Genomic DNA, 14,134 nt, shown 5'->3' with positions numbered 1-14,134 from the left:
CAAGTTGACTGAGAACAATTTTGGACTCCTATTGAAAGTTTGTGTTGGACTCTTGACGTCAAAACACCAGTGACAAACACCAAAATGTAAGTCCCGTTTCTGTTGTTTATAAATAAAACATCAAATCACAATGATCTATTTTCACAGATATATAAAACAGATAATGAATTTTTTTCATTCTTTCAATGGAACAAATATTTCATGATGTGAAAGATGGAATGTACCATTGAACTTGGCTTCACCTTGTTGAATGGTACGTTCCATCTTTGACCTCATGAAATATTCCTCCCTTTGAACTCATAAACATTCATTATTTGTATATTATTATTACTTCTATTTTATTTGATTTTTAAATGGACCACAATGGAAATACATGTTTTCACTTTCTTGTCTCATCTATGTATTTTTTTTAACATATTTACAATTATATGCACTTAGACTGAACTTACTAAATAAAATCACACACTCATGCTTATAATATAAACATGATTTACTGCCCGCTGCTGGAAAGGCGTGCAAGTCCAAAATGTAATTAGCAACTTGGGCCAATTCTCGTAGCTTCTCCAAAACTATTAGTCCTATCAGTGTTCCGTTTTGCTGGTGTTCATCCTAGACCCAAAATACTTAAGCATGCCACACGACAAATGTCAGCTGTGCTCTTTGTCCCTGATTGAAGTTGCTTGCTTGCACGCACGCACGCACGGATGCACAGCTGTTTGTCTTTACTGCATGCAGGTGCTTCTAATTTTAGACACAAACAGGGTGGAGATCAAACACAGTATACATTTCACTCATGGTGTTAGCAACATGAGACTGAACTCGCTCATTATAACGGCAACGTAACTTAACTAAAGTGACTAAACCAACTGAACGACAAAATCACAACTAATCAATAACACTAACAGCACTGTTAATCTAACATGAACCACAATAAAACCCCAAACTCCCATGGTGCATTGTAGCACAACATCCATTGTTTATTGGTTAGCTAAAAGTTCTAATTTCTCTAAAAATATTATTCCTATCAATTTTCTGTTTTTGCAGCGTTCATCCTTGACCCAAAATACGTAAGCATACCAAATGGCAAATGTGAGCTCTCCCCAGTTTTTGCATGATTGAAGCTTTACACACGCACACACACGCACACAGAGGACACTTGGCTAATATAGATTTGCCCGTCAGAGGGCCCAGGGCCAAGCATCAGCCACCCCCGTTTTGAAGAAAGTTGGTTAAACGCCCACCTGAAATAAAATTATATTACATGAAATACATTTAATGAATGAGAAAAGGACAAAAAATGGGCACAATCATGTGTGTTATTTGTGATTTATTTTTTTTATGTGTGATGAAATTAGACATTATATGATGTACGTGATATTGGCCATGCTCGTGCATTGGCCCACTGCCAATTCAGGAAGAATTTCACATGGCGAGCCCTTGGCCCTCTGATGGGAGAGCGGGGTAATTCCACAGATGCACGCTGTCAGTCTGTTTGCGCATGCATTGTTGTGACTGCTCATGAGTGTTTGTCTTTTTGCCTCTATCCAGTATAGAGTACTGGTTCCGTTGCATGGACGTGGATGGAGATGGCGTCCTGTCCATGTTTGAGTTGGAATATTTCTATGAGGAACAGTGTGAAAGGATGGAAAGGATGGGCATCGAACCCCTACCATTCCAGGATTTGCTCTGCCAGATGCTTGACCTGGTCAAACCTGAAAACTCAGGTTTGTGTCCTGTTTTCCATCACTTATTTCTTCATTGGTGGAATGACACTGCCCGACAGCTTCTTACCGTCTAACTCTATAATATCTTGAGGACATCATGTATATTTTTGTTTTTCTCCAGGTAAGATAACTCTGGGTGACCTGAAGCGCTGCCGGATGGCTCACATATTCTTTGACACATTCTTCAACTTGGAGAAATATCTGGACCATGAACAAAGAGATCCATTTGCTGTGCAAAAGGTAGGAATGTGCATCAGGAATAATGACACCTTATTTTTTTCATGACTTTCCTGAACTAATATTGTTATCCAGTCAGTAAATTGTCATTTGTGACAATCCATTTTATGGACTTCTGACGATTTTGAATGAATGAATGAATTAATAAAAAATTTAATTCAGACATTCCATCAAAACTGACCAGAATATCAAAATCAACACATATGCACATATTCCTCAGTGTTAATACAAACACCACATCACATATATGTATATGACTGCAACAAAAATGCAAATTAACTAATTATATAGATAATAAAAGCATAGACATCCATATACTTCAGTGCACACACACACATATGCCATAATTAGTGAATATGTGTAAGGGGGGGTAGAAAGAAGTAAAACATATCTAATCCTAATCCTTGTCCATCCTTTAGACCTAATATATATATATATATATATATATATATATATATAAATACAAATAATGGATGTAAGGAGTCCAACATAGAGAAATATTGGATGAAGAAAAGTTATATAGTAATATAAGTAATATAATGTTGGCAACTTTTCTGTTGGCAGTAAGCTCTAACGCTATTGGTCAGTGGGAACCGATCCAATATAACTCTTGGTCCTAGCCTTTTTGGATCCTTTTGGATCCAACATAACTTTCTGGTGCCAAGCATGCCAAAAAACAGGTAAATGATGGACAGAAAGGCTAATCTGTGATTGGCTATTGCAATCTGAGTGGAGAATATATATATATATATATATATATATATATATATATATATATTTAATCAATTTCCATTCCCAAGGGATTAATAAAATTCTATCTAATCTAATATAATCTGAGGAGGATTGGACAAGGAGAGAAGATTTGTTTATGTCCTGAAGTGTGGCGACAGTGTGACATCTAATGGCAGAAATATCATTCATAGCACCTTTTTAAAAATGTGTAAAACCCAAAAGGGTTCACAAACATTTGCATGCAACTATATGAGACCACAGAAAAGTAATTCTCCTTCAACAGTAGTGACTTTTCATAAATGTCCACTCTGGTTTTCCAACATTTTAACTGCTCTGTGCTGTATTTTTATGGAATAAACATCTTTGTCTCAGTGGGTGTTTGTGTGTGTTATAATAAGATAATTATATAACGAAAAATACTGATGTTTTCACTGTGTGTGTTGTGTTTCAGGACACTGAGAGTGAAGGTCCAGAACCATCTGACTGGGATAAATATGCCTCAGAGGAGTATGAGATACTGGTGGCCGAGGAGACTGCAAATGAGCAACTACACGAGGGGTAACAAACAAACAAACAAACATGCTGATATGAAGGCACTTGTGTGAAGGCCAAATAGTCCTGACTGTCCAGTAAATACCCATCATGTTTTCTAGGTCATTTGACGATGACTACGACTCTGAGGAGCTGCAGGTTTCTGGTGAAATCGGCAATAAAATGGAAAAACTCATCATATCTGACTTATCAGCATAAAATTCTTTCCCTGGACCCTTTTGGCTGCTGTTCCTGCAAACCATCAGGATTGAAAGAACAGAGTAGTGACGGGAATGAGTCACAAAATCAACAGAAGCAAATAAGAAGAGGATATAGCATCTGTGCTGGGATGCTCATGGCGTCATTTTCCACGTGTGACTGTGAATCAGAACCGTGTGGTGCAATAATTGATGTGACTGCTTCCTGATCTCCACTATAGCTGAGTTTTTAAAAAAACAAAAGAAACATCAAGGAAGAGTTATTCTATAAGCTTAAAAAAAACTTTCACTGTAAAGTTATGTACTTATGTATTTCTGCTGCCAATCCTGCCAGAAGACAATCATCCATAGTGTATTTTTAAGTGTTGCTGTGCTAAAGATAGATCGGTTACACTCCTAATTGGAAAGAGCGGCAGCATAATGACAGGCGCTGCCGCTTAAAAGTCACAGTCTGCTGCCAGAAATGGAGACGCGCAGCCGTCACAGACCTGCTGCTCGTGCAGCTTGTCACTGTGTTCCTGCTGAAGGAAGTCTTTAAACCTCTACTCTCTGCCCTTATAGGGAGGAATCCTGTAACAGTTTAAGACGGCGCCTCTGTGTGGCCAGTGTGCGCGACTGCACAGTGCCACAATGGCCGGCTAACTTTTCCGTGAGGGGTATTCGGTTCACTGCACAGCCAAGCTCTATTCTTAGAGCAGCATTATCAGCACTCCACCTCCGGAGCCCTTTTGCAGTCATTTCTGAGGCCTGGAAACAGTCTGCGAGCACACAGGCTGAAATGTTTCCAGTCATTTGTTTCAGCATGTTAATTCTCAAGCTTGGTCACCCTGATACTGATGCATGTCAGCGAACATATCAAACTCTCTGGTAGAGTTGGCCACACATTTAAACCTCAGTTGGATGGATTGTTGTCATTTAGGTCATGCAAATACATTCAGGTCCATAAGTATTTGAACAGTGTTTTTTTGTTATTTTGCTCCTGTGCACCACCAAAATGTAGTTGAAATGAAACAATCAAAATGTGGTTGTTGTGCAAGAAGGTGATTGAGGGGAGCCACCAAGACACCCATATCAACTCTGAAGGAGTTACAAGTTTTGTTATTTGTGTTTTTTGGTGGTGGTGGTGGTGGTGGTGGGGGGGGGGGGGGGGGTGATTGGACAAACTGTGCATGGCGTAGCTTTTATCTGTTGTGTCAACAGTCACAGCTTCATGATCGAGTGGAACAGATTTTCACACCAGAAAAGCAAACAAAAAAGAAATCTAGGCTTTGGGTTGTCCCATCTGCATTGTGGCAAATGTCAACTGAAATGTCACATCTTAAAAAAAAAAAAAAAAAAAAAAAAAATTCTTCTTTGTGGCCACTCCACTATGAAACTGTCTTGACAGTGATGCAACAGACAAAAACTGCACAGTTTCTCCAGTTGGCCACAGAAGCTGTAACTTTCAGATTAGTCCTGGGTTTTTGTGGTTTTCCTCACTAATCTCCTTATTGCACAGTAGCTCACTTTTTGAGAACTGCCTTCTCCAGACAAATTTACTGTATTTATTAATGAGCTGGGCACAAAGCTTGCAGCCACAGGGATACTGTATCCGTGGGGAAAGTATATTTTGCATCAATACCTTCAAGGTCACATTAGAGTTGCTTATTACATGTACCGCTGTCGCAAGCTCACTCAATGGTAGACGAAGCCAAAAACTGGAAATGGCACAAACTTCTTTCTTTACATTATTGCAGTATTGTCGTAAAAAAAAAAAAAAAAAAAAAGAATTGTAAGAACAGTTGTGAAGTAGCCTATCATTACTTTGAGGTTCTGCAACAATTATTACATTTTAAATTATTGTTTGATGATATATATACACAGATACTGAAGAGCTTCGCTAATTAATGTCAGCGATATCGAACATATTAAGCCCACATATGACTTATCTGATAGTAACCATGAGTCTGTCACCTCTAATTCATGAGTTTTCCCCTTCTTGCACTAGGCAAAACATTTGACCTTGTGTTCTGTCCTTGACCTCTGACCCCTGAATATAAAAAGTTAAGGGGTTCATGCTTGGGAGGGATTTAACTAATGTGACAAATTTAGTTTGAATTCATCACTAAAGTTTTTAGATCTTAACAGGTGTATATACACACACAGTTGACAACAATAAGGCTTGATGATTAATGTAAATTAAGTCTAATTCAGTCTATTCGGTGACTTGAAAATGTTCATGTATCCATTTCCTGACTTGTCTAAATGGGTTGTAAAAGTGATTATTTGTATTAAATAATACTTTATCCGATGACCTACGGCCTCTGAGAGTGAAGGAATTGTGTGTACAAATGGATATAATTCCTCAGTGGTTTTATTGACTTAAATTAAAGCTAAAAGTCAACACTACAAGCACATCTTGATTGTTTCTTGTCACTGTTCAAGTACTTATGGATGTGACTCTACCCGCCACCTCACACCTGTATGAGTTGCAAATAGTCACAAGAATATTTAGCTTTGTTTCATCATGCAAACACTTCTATTGATGCCTCTTTACACATTTATTTACTGTGCTGCACAGTTATATGTTTTTATGGTTTTACTTAGAAATCAGTGAAGTGGGGTTTTAGTGATTGTGTCCCAGGATCGGATGCTGTCAGTGTGTGTACTTTTATAACTTTTTAACGAGCAGTAGGACAAAGTTTGTCCTCAGTGGCTCCAAATTGACAAAACGGCACTTATCCACATGCACACTTACACATTTAAATGTTATACATCAAATAAAGAAATGTACTAATAATAATCAGGCTTGTGTATATAGAAATTTCTACTCTGATACCCTTTGAACTCAGTGAAATTTCTCCAACCGCAGCCACAGAAGCTTCTATAGAGTTGTCTGGATGACTTGGTGGCTTCCCTCACTTGTCCCCTTCGTGTTCATGTAGGCATCTTGTCTGAAGAATACCATTACTTAGGCAACCCATCATCTTGACTTTTAGATTATTTCACTTATGTCATGCTGAAAAGAGATTAGTTTCCACTGAGTTTAAAGGACATCATTTGAGAAATTTTTGTAAACAGATGCCTGAATTTATTTCATTGTTTTTAACTTAATTCTAATATTCAGACGTGTAACAGCTCAAGGATTCGGAATCATTTGACCACCTGTTGGTGCCACGTGGCCTCGAGAATTTTGGTTTTCCATTTATGTTCGAAAAGCCATTGTTAAATGTGCCTGACTGCATATTAAACTATATAATAATCAGTAATAATAAGCCATTATAGACTTAACAGCTCTTAATTTGGTGTATTTTGATAGTTTGCATTGCGGTGCCACTGTGTGGCTCGGGGGGGGGGGGGGGGGGGGGGGGGGGGTGTAATTTATGTAAAATATACATATGTTGCTGTGTTTGATGCCCAGCGACGTCATCAGCAGGACATGAGGAGGACCGACGAGAGGCTCTGCTCGACTGGCAATCACAACGATATGAGGTGTGTCGAATACCTCTGTGACTGATGTTACGCTCACACACACACAAACCAGACAGTGTTCAAGGGGAACTGTTGCACTCGGGTTAATAACTTTGTGACTATGCAAAGAATTCAGCTGCAGCGCTGAGCGAGGAGAGAAGCCATGCAAGACTTTTATCAGGAAATTCTACCTCCACCGTGAGAGGTAAAGACTGCTTTGATGTAAATCTGGTCGGAAGAGGTCGAGTCAGCTGAAATGCGTTCAAATACGGATGGTTATTTGCATGTTTTTTTTTTCTTTTTCTCGTCTTTCTTTTGTTCATATTTCACCCGTCCTATTGCGTTTGTCTGAAGTTTTAAGTTGAAATAAAGATGTTTAAAGAAAATTACATGAAGAGTAGCTGCGTTGAAGTTATTTTCTTTCATATGAGGATTTTCGTTCTTTTTCCCACAGCGCCACCAGTGGGCTAGATGTCACTCAGTCATGTGGCATTTCACTTCTATGCAAGATTATTTCAGTTATACTCAAACAACTTTCACCAAACTTGATATATGCATTATGTACAGTCACCCCAACATGCGTATTGATTTTGGGGTGTCAAGGTCACTGGAACATGCTTTATAAAGATACTTTGAGCACAATAACTTATTTTTTAACTGCCCGAATGTCACTCAACTTTGTATGTGTTAGGTATACTGACCTCAAAAGGCCTATTGTCTTTGGGGACAAAATGTCAATGGCAAGGACACAATGGCATTCTTTGTAAAAATCATACAAGCATAATTACTTTCCTAATTGCCACCAAACTCTGTATGTGTGTTAGGCGTGGTAACCACAAGAAGCCTATTGATTTTGAGGTCCAAACGTCAAAATCACTGAAGTGCACAGGTGGAAATCCCTGACTTAAATGTCTAAAAGTCTGACCAGATATTTGTTCCATCCGCCCACTAACGTAAGCTGATTCTAATTAGTTCAGCTCTTCTGGCAGGTAGATGAGCTAATTAGTACTACTATTGCTGTTAGATCTTTGTGTGTTTTGGTGTACAGGTAGAAACAATACACGGTAGGACTTTTACTCACTGGAATGAGGGGTTTCCACCTCTGCTGAACTTTACTTTGCAGAAAAGTGGTGAGCTTATTCATGTTCACCCAGGGCACCATGGGTTAATGGTGAATATGTGCTTGTGTGAGGCTTTTTCCCCCTCAAACTTTCAAGTTCCATGACTTTGGTGTGCATCCGGATCAAAAGGTGGATCTCGACTTTGATCTTTATAGCTGAATATTCATCCTGATTCCTTTGATCCTGACTGCAGGGTCTGTTTAAGTTTTGAGGTGAACTACTCATAAAAGGTGCACACGGATTGAGAACACACCCAATGAGTAGTTTTGAGCAACTACCATCACCTCTGTTAACTGACAGAGGAAGGTAGTAAGAATTTAGTAGTAAGAGTCTGAACTGTTTGCCTGTTGGGTTAGTAGTTCTCAGACTCAGGGGGTTTGGACCAGCGTACGTGGCTTAATCAGCTCTGCAATGACTCAGCACACATGCGTACGTCATATTATGGCTCTTCGCACCTCAGGACACTCTGGATAATGTCACTGTTGCCATGGCCACCAAAGGCCAAACCTGGAGACTGCTGGCCAATGTGTAGATTCAGCAGAAATTATACTTGGGAGAGGCTCAAGTTCTCCAGACCCAATGATCCCCAAGTAGATTTTGCACAAGTTCTGATGTCATTAGCTCTCATGATGAAAAAACTGAGATCAAAGAAAAAGCAATGTCAGAGTGTTAATGAAATTGAAGAAAGATAAAAGGAAAATACTCAGGAAAAAAAAAATCATTCTATGTGTTCTAGGCCTAAGAACCATCTCTCTTGAGCAAACATGTAGATCTGGAATTGATTCCTAGTCATGCTACCTGTCTGTGTCCTTGGACAACATAGTACTTCTTCTGTATTGTGCCAGTCCACCAAGCCGTAAACAGACACCGCTGTAGGCTGGAGAACGAACCTGCATCAGACTTGTGTTAAATTTAGGGGGGCTTGTAGACTCACATCCGTTCGATGCTAAGGATTCCTGAGATAAGCTCCTGCACCAATGCACCTCAGGATCGATATCGGATACATATATAGTCTTATGTCCTGGGACAATGCTGCTGTTGTCACATCAACTGTTTGAACCTTTAACAGGAACCACACATAGTTCCTCCAGCAAGTTCCTTTGTGACATTTACACTTCATTTCAAGCACAGTGAAAATGAGATCAAATGAAGTCAATATATTACACAGCTCCACCTCTCAATGGGAAACCGTCTTGAACTTCTCGGTCCTGAGTGCAGTGACATCACAAGTGACGTTTTCCATCACCATGACAGCAGTGTTGACATGGTCTTTGTGTTACTACTCCTACCTCGGAGCAGCTGCAGACAACCTCTCCCAAATTTCTGGCTACCCTCAGCTTGGTTGGGCCGGGCCGTTAATGGTACCCTCTGACATCTTCACTGCCATCGACGTCTTCAGTCCCACAGCTGCCTAATTTAACATCTGGCCAAGAATAACAAAATTGTCTTTTGGCCTGTAAATGAACCGGTGGGGGTTAATAATCATTTGTAATCATAATCATAACATAATCTTCTGTCTCTATCTCACTCAATCCAATGTGGACCTCAGATTTTTTTCATAAGCCACATGTTGATTTGGCATAAGTTTCCCACCGGATGCCTTTCTTCACCCGACTCCTGATTAACAAAGAGAAAGAACCTAATGTGTTTAATGGCATGTTGCAATGGTAAGAGAAAACCCACACAGACATTGTTAGAACATGTTAGAACAACTAACACATGAAAAAAAGGAAGTGGAACCCAGGACCTTCTTGCAACGAAGTGGTAAGTGGTAATAATCAGTGCACTAATGGGATAAACACTACATCACTGTACTAAACACTATGCTACCGTAGTAACTAGATCACCAGTGTGCTAACTAGTATGCTGACCTGCAACTGTGCCGCATTATGCTACCAGAACACTACTGCATCACCAGGCTAACAAGTGCCCCATTGGGCTCCCTGTGTGCCACTATACTAATTACTGCATCACTGTGCTAACCACTGCTTCTCCATGCTCACCACTTCATCAATGTACTAACCACTACGTCACCGTGCTAACCAGTTCACCAATGTGCTAACCAGTATGCCACCATGCTAAGCTGTGCCCGCATTAGCCAACCAGAATGCTACTATGGTAACCACTGCATCACTGGGTTAACAAGTGCCCAGTTGGGCTCCCCGTGTGCCACTGCTAGGTACTGCATCACTGCGTTAACTACTCTACCTCCATGCTAACCACTGCATCATTGTACTAATCACTACTGTGCTAACCAGTTCACCAATGTTGTAACCAGTATGCCACCATGCTAAGCTGTGTTGCATTAGCCTACCAGGACACTATTATGGTAACCACTGGATTAGCGGACTAACAAGTGCCCCATCTGGCTCACTGTGTGCCATTATGCTAGCCACTGCATCACTGTGCGGACCACTGCATCTCCATGCTAACCACTGCTCCACCATTCTGCTGCAAAATCTGTTTTTGAATGGCTATTTTTAAATAAATGTATGTAAAATATCCATTTAAAAACACCAATAGGTCTCTAGCACTTTCTTGGTGACTATTAAAGTTTGACTGTAGATTTGCTTTCAAGCATATAATTGTCAGTGTTTTTCCATATTTAAACTGTTCCACTGTAGTGGATTAGGCTTTTTTTTAACTGATGGTGTGTTAAAATTATATAATTACATATTCTAGTTCACGTACCACTTAAACAGATAAAAAAAAAGACCTTTCTTGGGAATGCAGACATAGGAATCGCAGCATACTGAGGGTTACTGCCTGCGTTGGTTTCTACTGGACTTTGATTGTTCTGAATACAAGGATTGTGCTAAGAATGGTGTAATGGTTGGCGTATTTCCATGTTCTGATTTGTTCATTACTAATTTGCCTCCCATCGAAGGTCAGAGTTGAGTGGCCATTGTTTGAAATGGCACTCTGATTGTTTTTCACAATGCCAGGGACAAAGCAAATAAGTCAAGCTGATCCCAGGCCTGCCTCTTGCCAGCAGCCACCATCCTACACCATTCCCAGAGAGACCAGTCCTGGTCAGGGTTATTGGCATTGTGTAATAAATACAAAGGAGCCAATCTGATATATTTAATAAAATGTCCAGCATTACTGAACAACAACAGAAAATGCTTTCACATAGTGACCAAAAAAAAAAAAAAAAAAATACAGGCATAATATTTACATGTGACTCCCTACATAGCTGACCTAATTAAACCTTACGTACCGGCCCGGGCTTTACGTTCTCAGGGTGCAGGACTACTTTGTGTCCCTAGGGTGAATAAGAAGTCTGCGGGTCACAGAGCTTTTACTTATCGTGCCCCTGTTCTGTGGAATGGTCTCCGTGTGTCAATAAAACAGTCAGATTCTGTGGAGACTTTCAAGTCCAGACTTAAGACGCACTTCTTTTCCCTTACTTATGGCTAGCATACTGGTAGGGTTTTGTTTTTTACGCTTTTTACTCTCTTAATTAATTTTATTAGTAATTGGAGCGGGCCGCAGCCTCAACTTTACCTAAATTCTTGTTTTTTTTTCGTGACGCTTAAGGCTTGTGGCCGGCGATCACCTTAGTATTTCTTCTGTTTTTCTTGTTGATTAATGCTGGCAAATTACAAATTACAGTATTTTTTGTCTTTCTGATGCCTAATTCTGTTTTTTCTCTCTGTTTAACAGATATGGGAGTTGTGTTTGTGTTGGCGACCCTCCTGTCCTGTGCGCCAATGGCATTTCTTGTATATTCATCCGTGAATTGTTCTGTGAATTGTTCTGTAATTTATGTTTGTAGCATGGCCCAAGCACAGGGTCACCCCTTTGAGTCTGGTCTGCTTGAGGTTTCTTCCTCAGAGGGAGTTTTTCCTTACCACTGTTGCTCTGGGGGTTGGTAAGGTTAGACCTTACCTCTGTGAAGTGCCTTGAGGCAACTCTGTTGTGATTTGGCGCTATATAAATGAAAATAAATTGAAATAAACTGACAGTTATTGGCACCTTCTGATGAATTTACAGTAAATAATCGCTTTTACAGCAAGTTTGGAGTAGAACAAGAAAACAGATTAGATCGAACCTCAGCTTTTCCGTGTTCTGTTTGGCAAACTGTAATTGAAATTTCATGACTTTTAGAAAAACATTCTCCATTCCACACGCTAAAAAAAATTAAAGTCTACATTTACTTAATCTAGTTATGTCAACCACAATTACAACACGTTACAATTAATTATATATTATGTTTCTCATTTAAAGAAACAAATTTTGTGAGTGATTGACAACTAGATTAAGTAAATATACCATTTATTAAAGGTATGCCATGAAATTTCAACTATAATTTTGCCAGAATGAGCAATATACAGTATATAAGTATAGTATTTCATTTTTGTGTATATCATGAAGCTGCAACTAGTGATGCAGCCGAAAAGGTTGCCCTTTGCACAGAATCAACAATCGCATCCACAGAAGCCTGTAACTCTGCCAGCGTTGTACTGGTGGCTTCCCTCACTAGCTCCCTTCTTGCATGATAACTTAGTTTTTGATAACTGTGAACTTCAGACAGATTTACCATAGAGTACCACTGTGTTAGGTAGACATATTTAATGACTTGGAAATGTTCATGTGTCTGTCCCCTGACTTTTTTTTTTTTTTAAAGAAAACTAATTTATTGTAAATTCATGAAAGTGTACCAATTATTATGCTGAGAAAACATTTTACAGTGCATCCAGAAAGTATTCACAAGGCTTCACTTTTCCCACATTTTGTTATGTTACAGTCTTATTTTAAAATGGAATAAATTCATTTTCCCCTCAAAATTCTACTCACAACACCCCATAATGACAACATGACAAATGTTTTTTTTAATTTTGCAAATTTATTAAAAATAGTAATAATAATAATAATAATAAAAACTAAGAAATCACACGTACATAAGTATTCACATCCTTTGCTCAATACTTTGTTGATGCACCTTTGGCAGCAATTCCAGCCTCTAGTCTTCTTGAATATGATACCACAAGCTTGGTACAAATATCTTTGGGCAGTTTTGCCCATTCCTCTTTTCAGCACCTCTCAAGCTCCATGATGTTGGATGTGGAACGTTGGTGCACAGCCATTTTCAGATCTCTCCAGAGACGTTCAATTAGTCAGGTCTTGGCTCTGGCTGGACTAAAAAAAAAAAACAACCTTTTTTAACATTGTCATTATGGGGTATTGTGCGTTAAATTTTGAGGAAAAAATAATTTCATCCATTTTGGAATAATGCTGTAACATGAAAATATGCAGAAAAAGAAAGTTCTGTGGATACTTTCTGGATACACTGTATGGCTGTATTTTCTTATTTCATCACATTAAATCATTTTTGTTGTTATTCAATAACTTTTGACATTTTTATTAAATGTTCTGATTAGAAAAACTGGTTCATTTGCATTTATTTCTCAACCTATTAAAAATTCTCTTTCCTTTAAAATGATGCAGGAGCTATACATTTCTAGGATGCTCTCCAAACTAGCTGTGCCATAGCTACTTTAGTTGTAGTTTTGACCAACAGGAAGAAAAAAAGATCTTCATGTGGCAGCCAACATTCTTCAGGTGGTTTGTCCTTGAGCTACATCACACTCTGGTTGGTGGGTCAGTCATGGTGGCCAAATCATGAACTCCTCTCCTCCTGGTGTCCATCCCATCTCCTTCCTTTTGTGCCATAGCCATTAGGACACTCTTTCAGCAGCCTCAACCAACCTCTATGCTGCTTTCCTTCTATCCAGATTAGAAGATTCCACACATTCTCTTTGGGGAATCTCCAGAAGCCCACCTCCACTGGGGAAAAAACAGGTCTGCTCGTATTTGCTGGTCTGCAGCCTCCTCATCCTTCCTCCCATAGTACAGTCAGCTCCACCCTTCTGTTGACCAGATAACCATATCTGGCCTCAGGGTGATGAACAGCATGACATTTGGGAAATGAAGTCAACCATTTGCACAAAGCAGGGAGGGCTTGACTGGGTTTTTAGCAAGAAACAGTCCTGCTTCCTTAACATAGGAGATATGTGGATTGTAATGAGTTGGGTTTGACTTGGTGTTTTCTCTTCTTTTATGTTCCAGAATATCTGTGACTAGCAGTAATACTTTCTATAGCTGTCTTAGGTCAATG

At 39.3% G+C, this 14,134-nt stretch overlaps 1 protein-coding gene across 2 annotated transcripts in view; it reads left to right on the top strand.

Moving 5' to 3' along the window:
* ppp2r3a (protein phosphatase 2, regulatory subunit B'', alpha) overlaps positions 1-3,483 on the top strand; it is a 59,544-nt gene extending 56,061 nt beyond the window's left edge. For both annotated transcript variants that reach the window (XM_034194868.1, XM_034194869.1), the window contains exons 9-12: positions 1,549-1,724; positions 1,846-1,964; positions 3,145-3,251; positions 3,347-3,483. In XM_034194868.1, the coding sequence (XP_034050759.1) occupies positions 1,549-1,724; positions 1,846-1,964; positions 3,145-3,251; positions 3,347-3,443 (499 nt within the window). In that variant the 3' untranslated portion in view covers positions 3,444-3,483. The remainder of the gene's footprint in view (positions 1-1,548; positions 1,725-1,845; positions 1,965-3,144; positions 3,252-3,346) is intronic.
* The last annotated feature ends 10,651 nt before the right edge of the window (positions 3,484-14,134 follow it).

Source organism: Thalassophryne amazonica, chromosome 19, assembly GCF_902500255.1.
Source record: "Thalassophryne amazonica chromosome 19, fThaAma1.1, whole genome shotgun sequence".
NCBI classification, from domain to species: domain Eukaryota; kingdom Metazoa; phylum Chordata; class Actinopteri; order Batrachoidiformes; family Batrachoididae; genus Thalassophryne; species Thalassophryne amazonica.
Note: the sequence above shows the minus strand (reverse complement) of the source record. Positions and strands in the feature narration are given on the sequence as shown.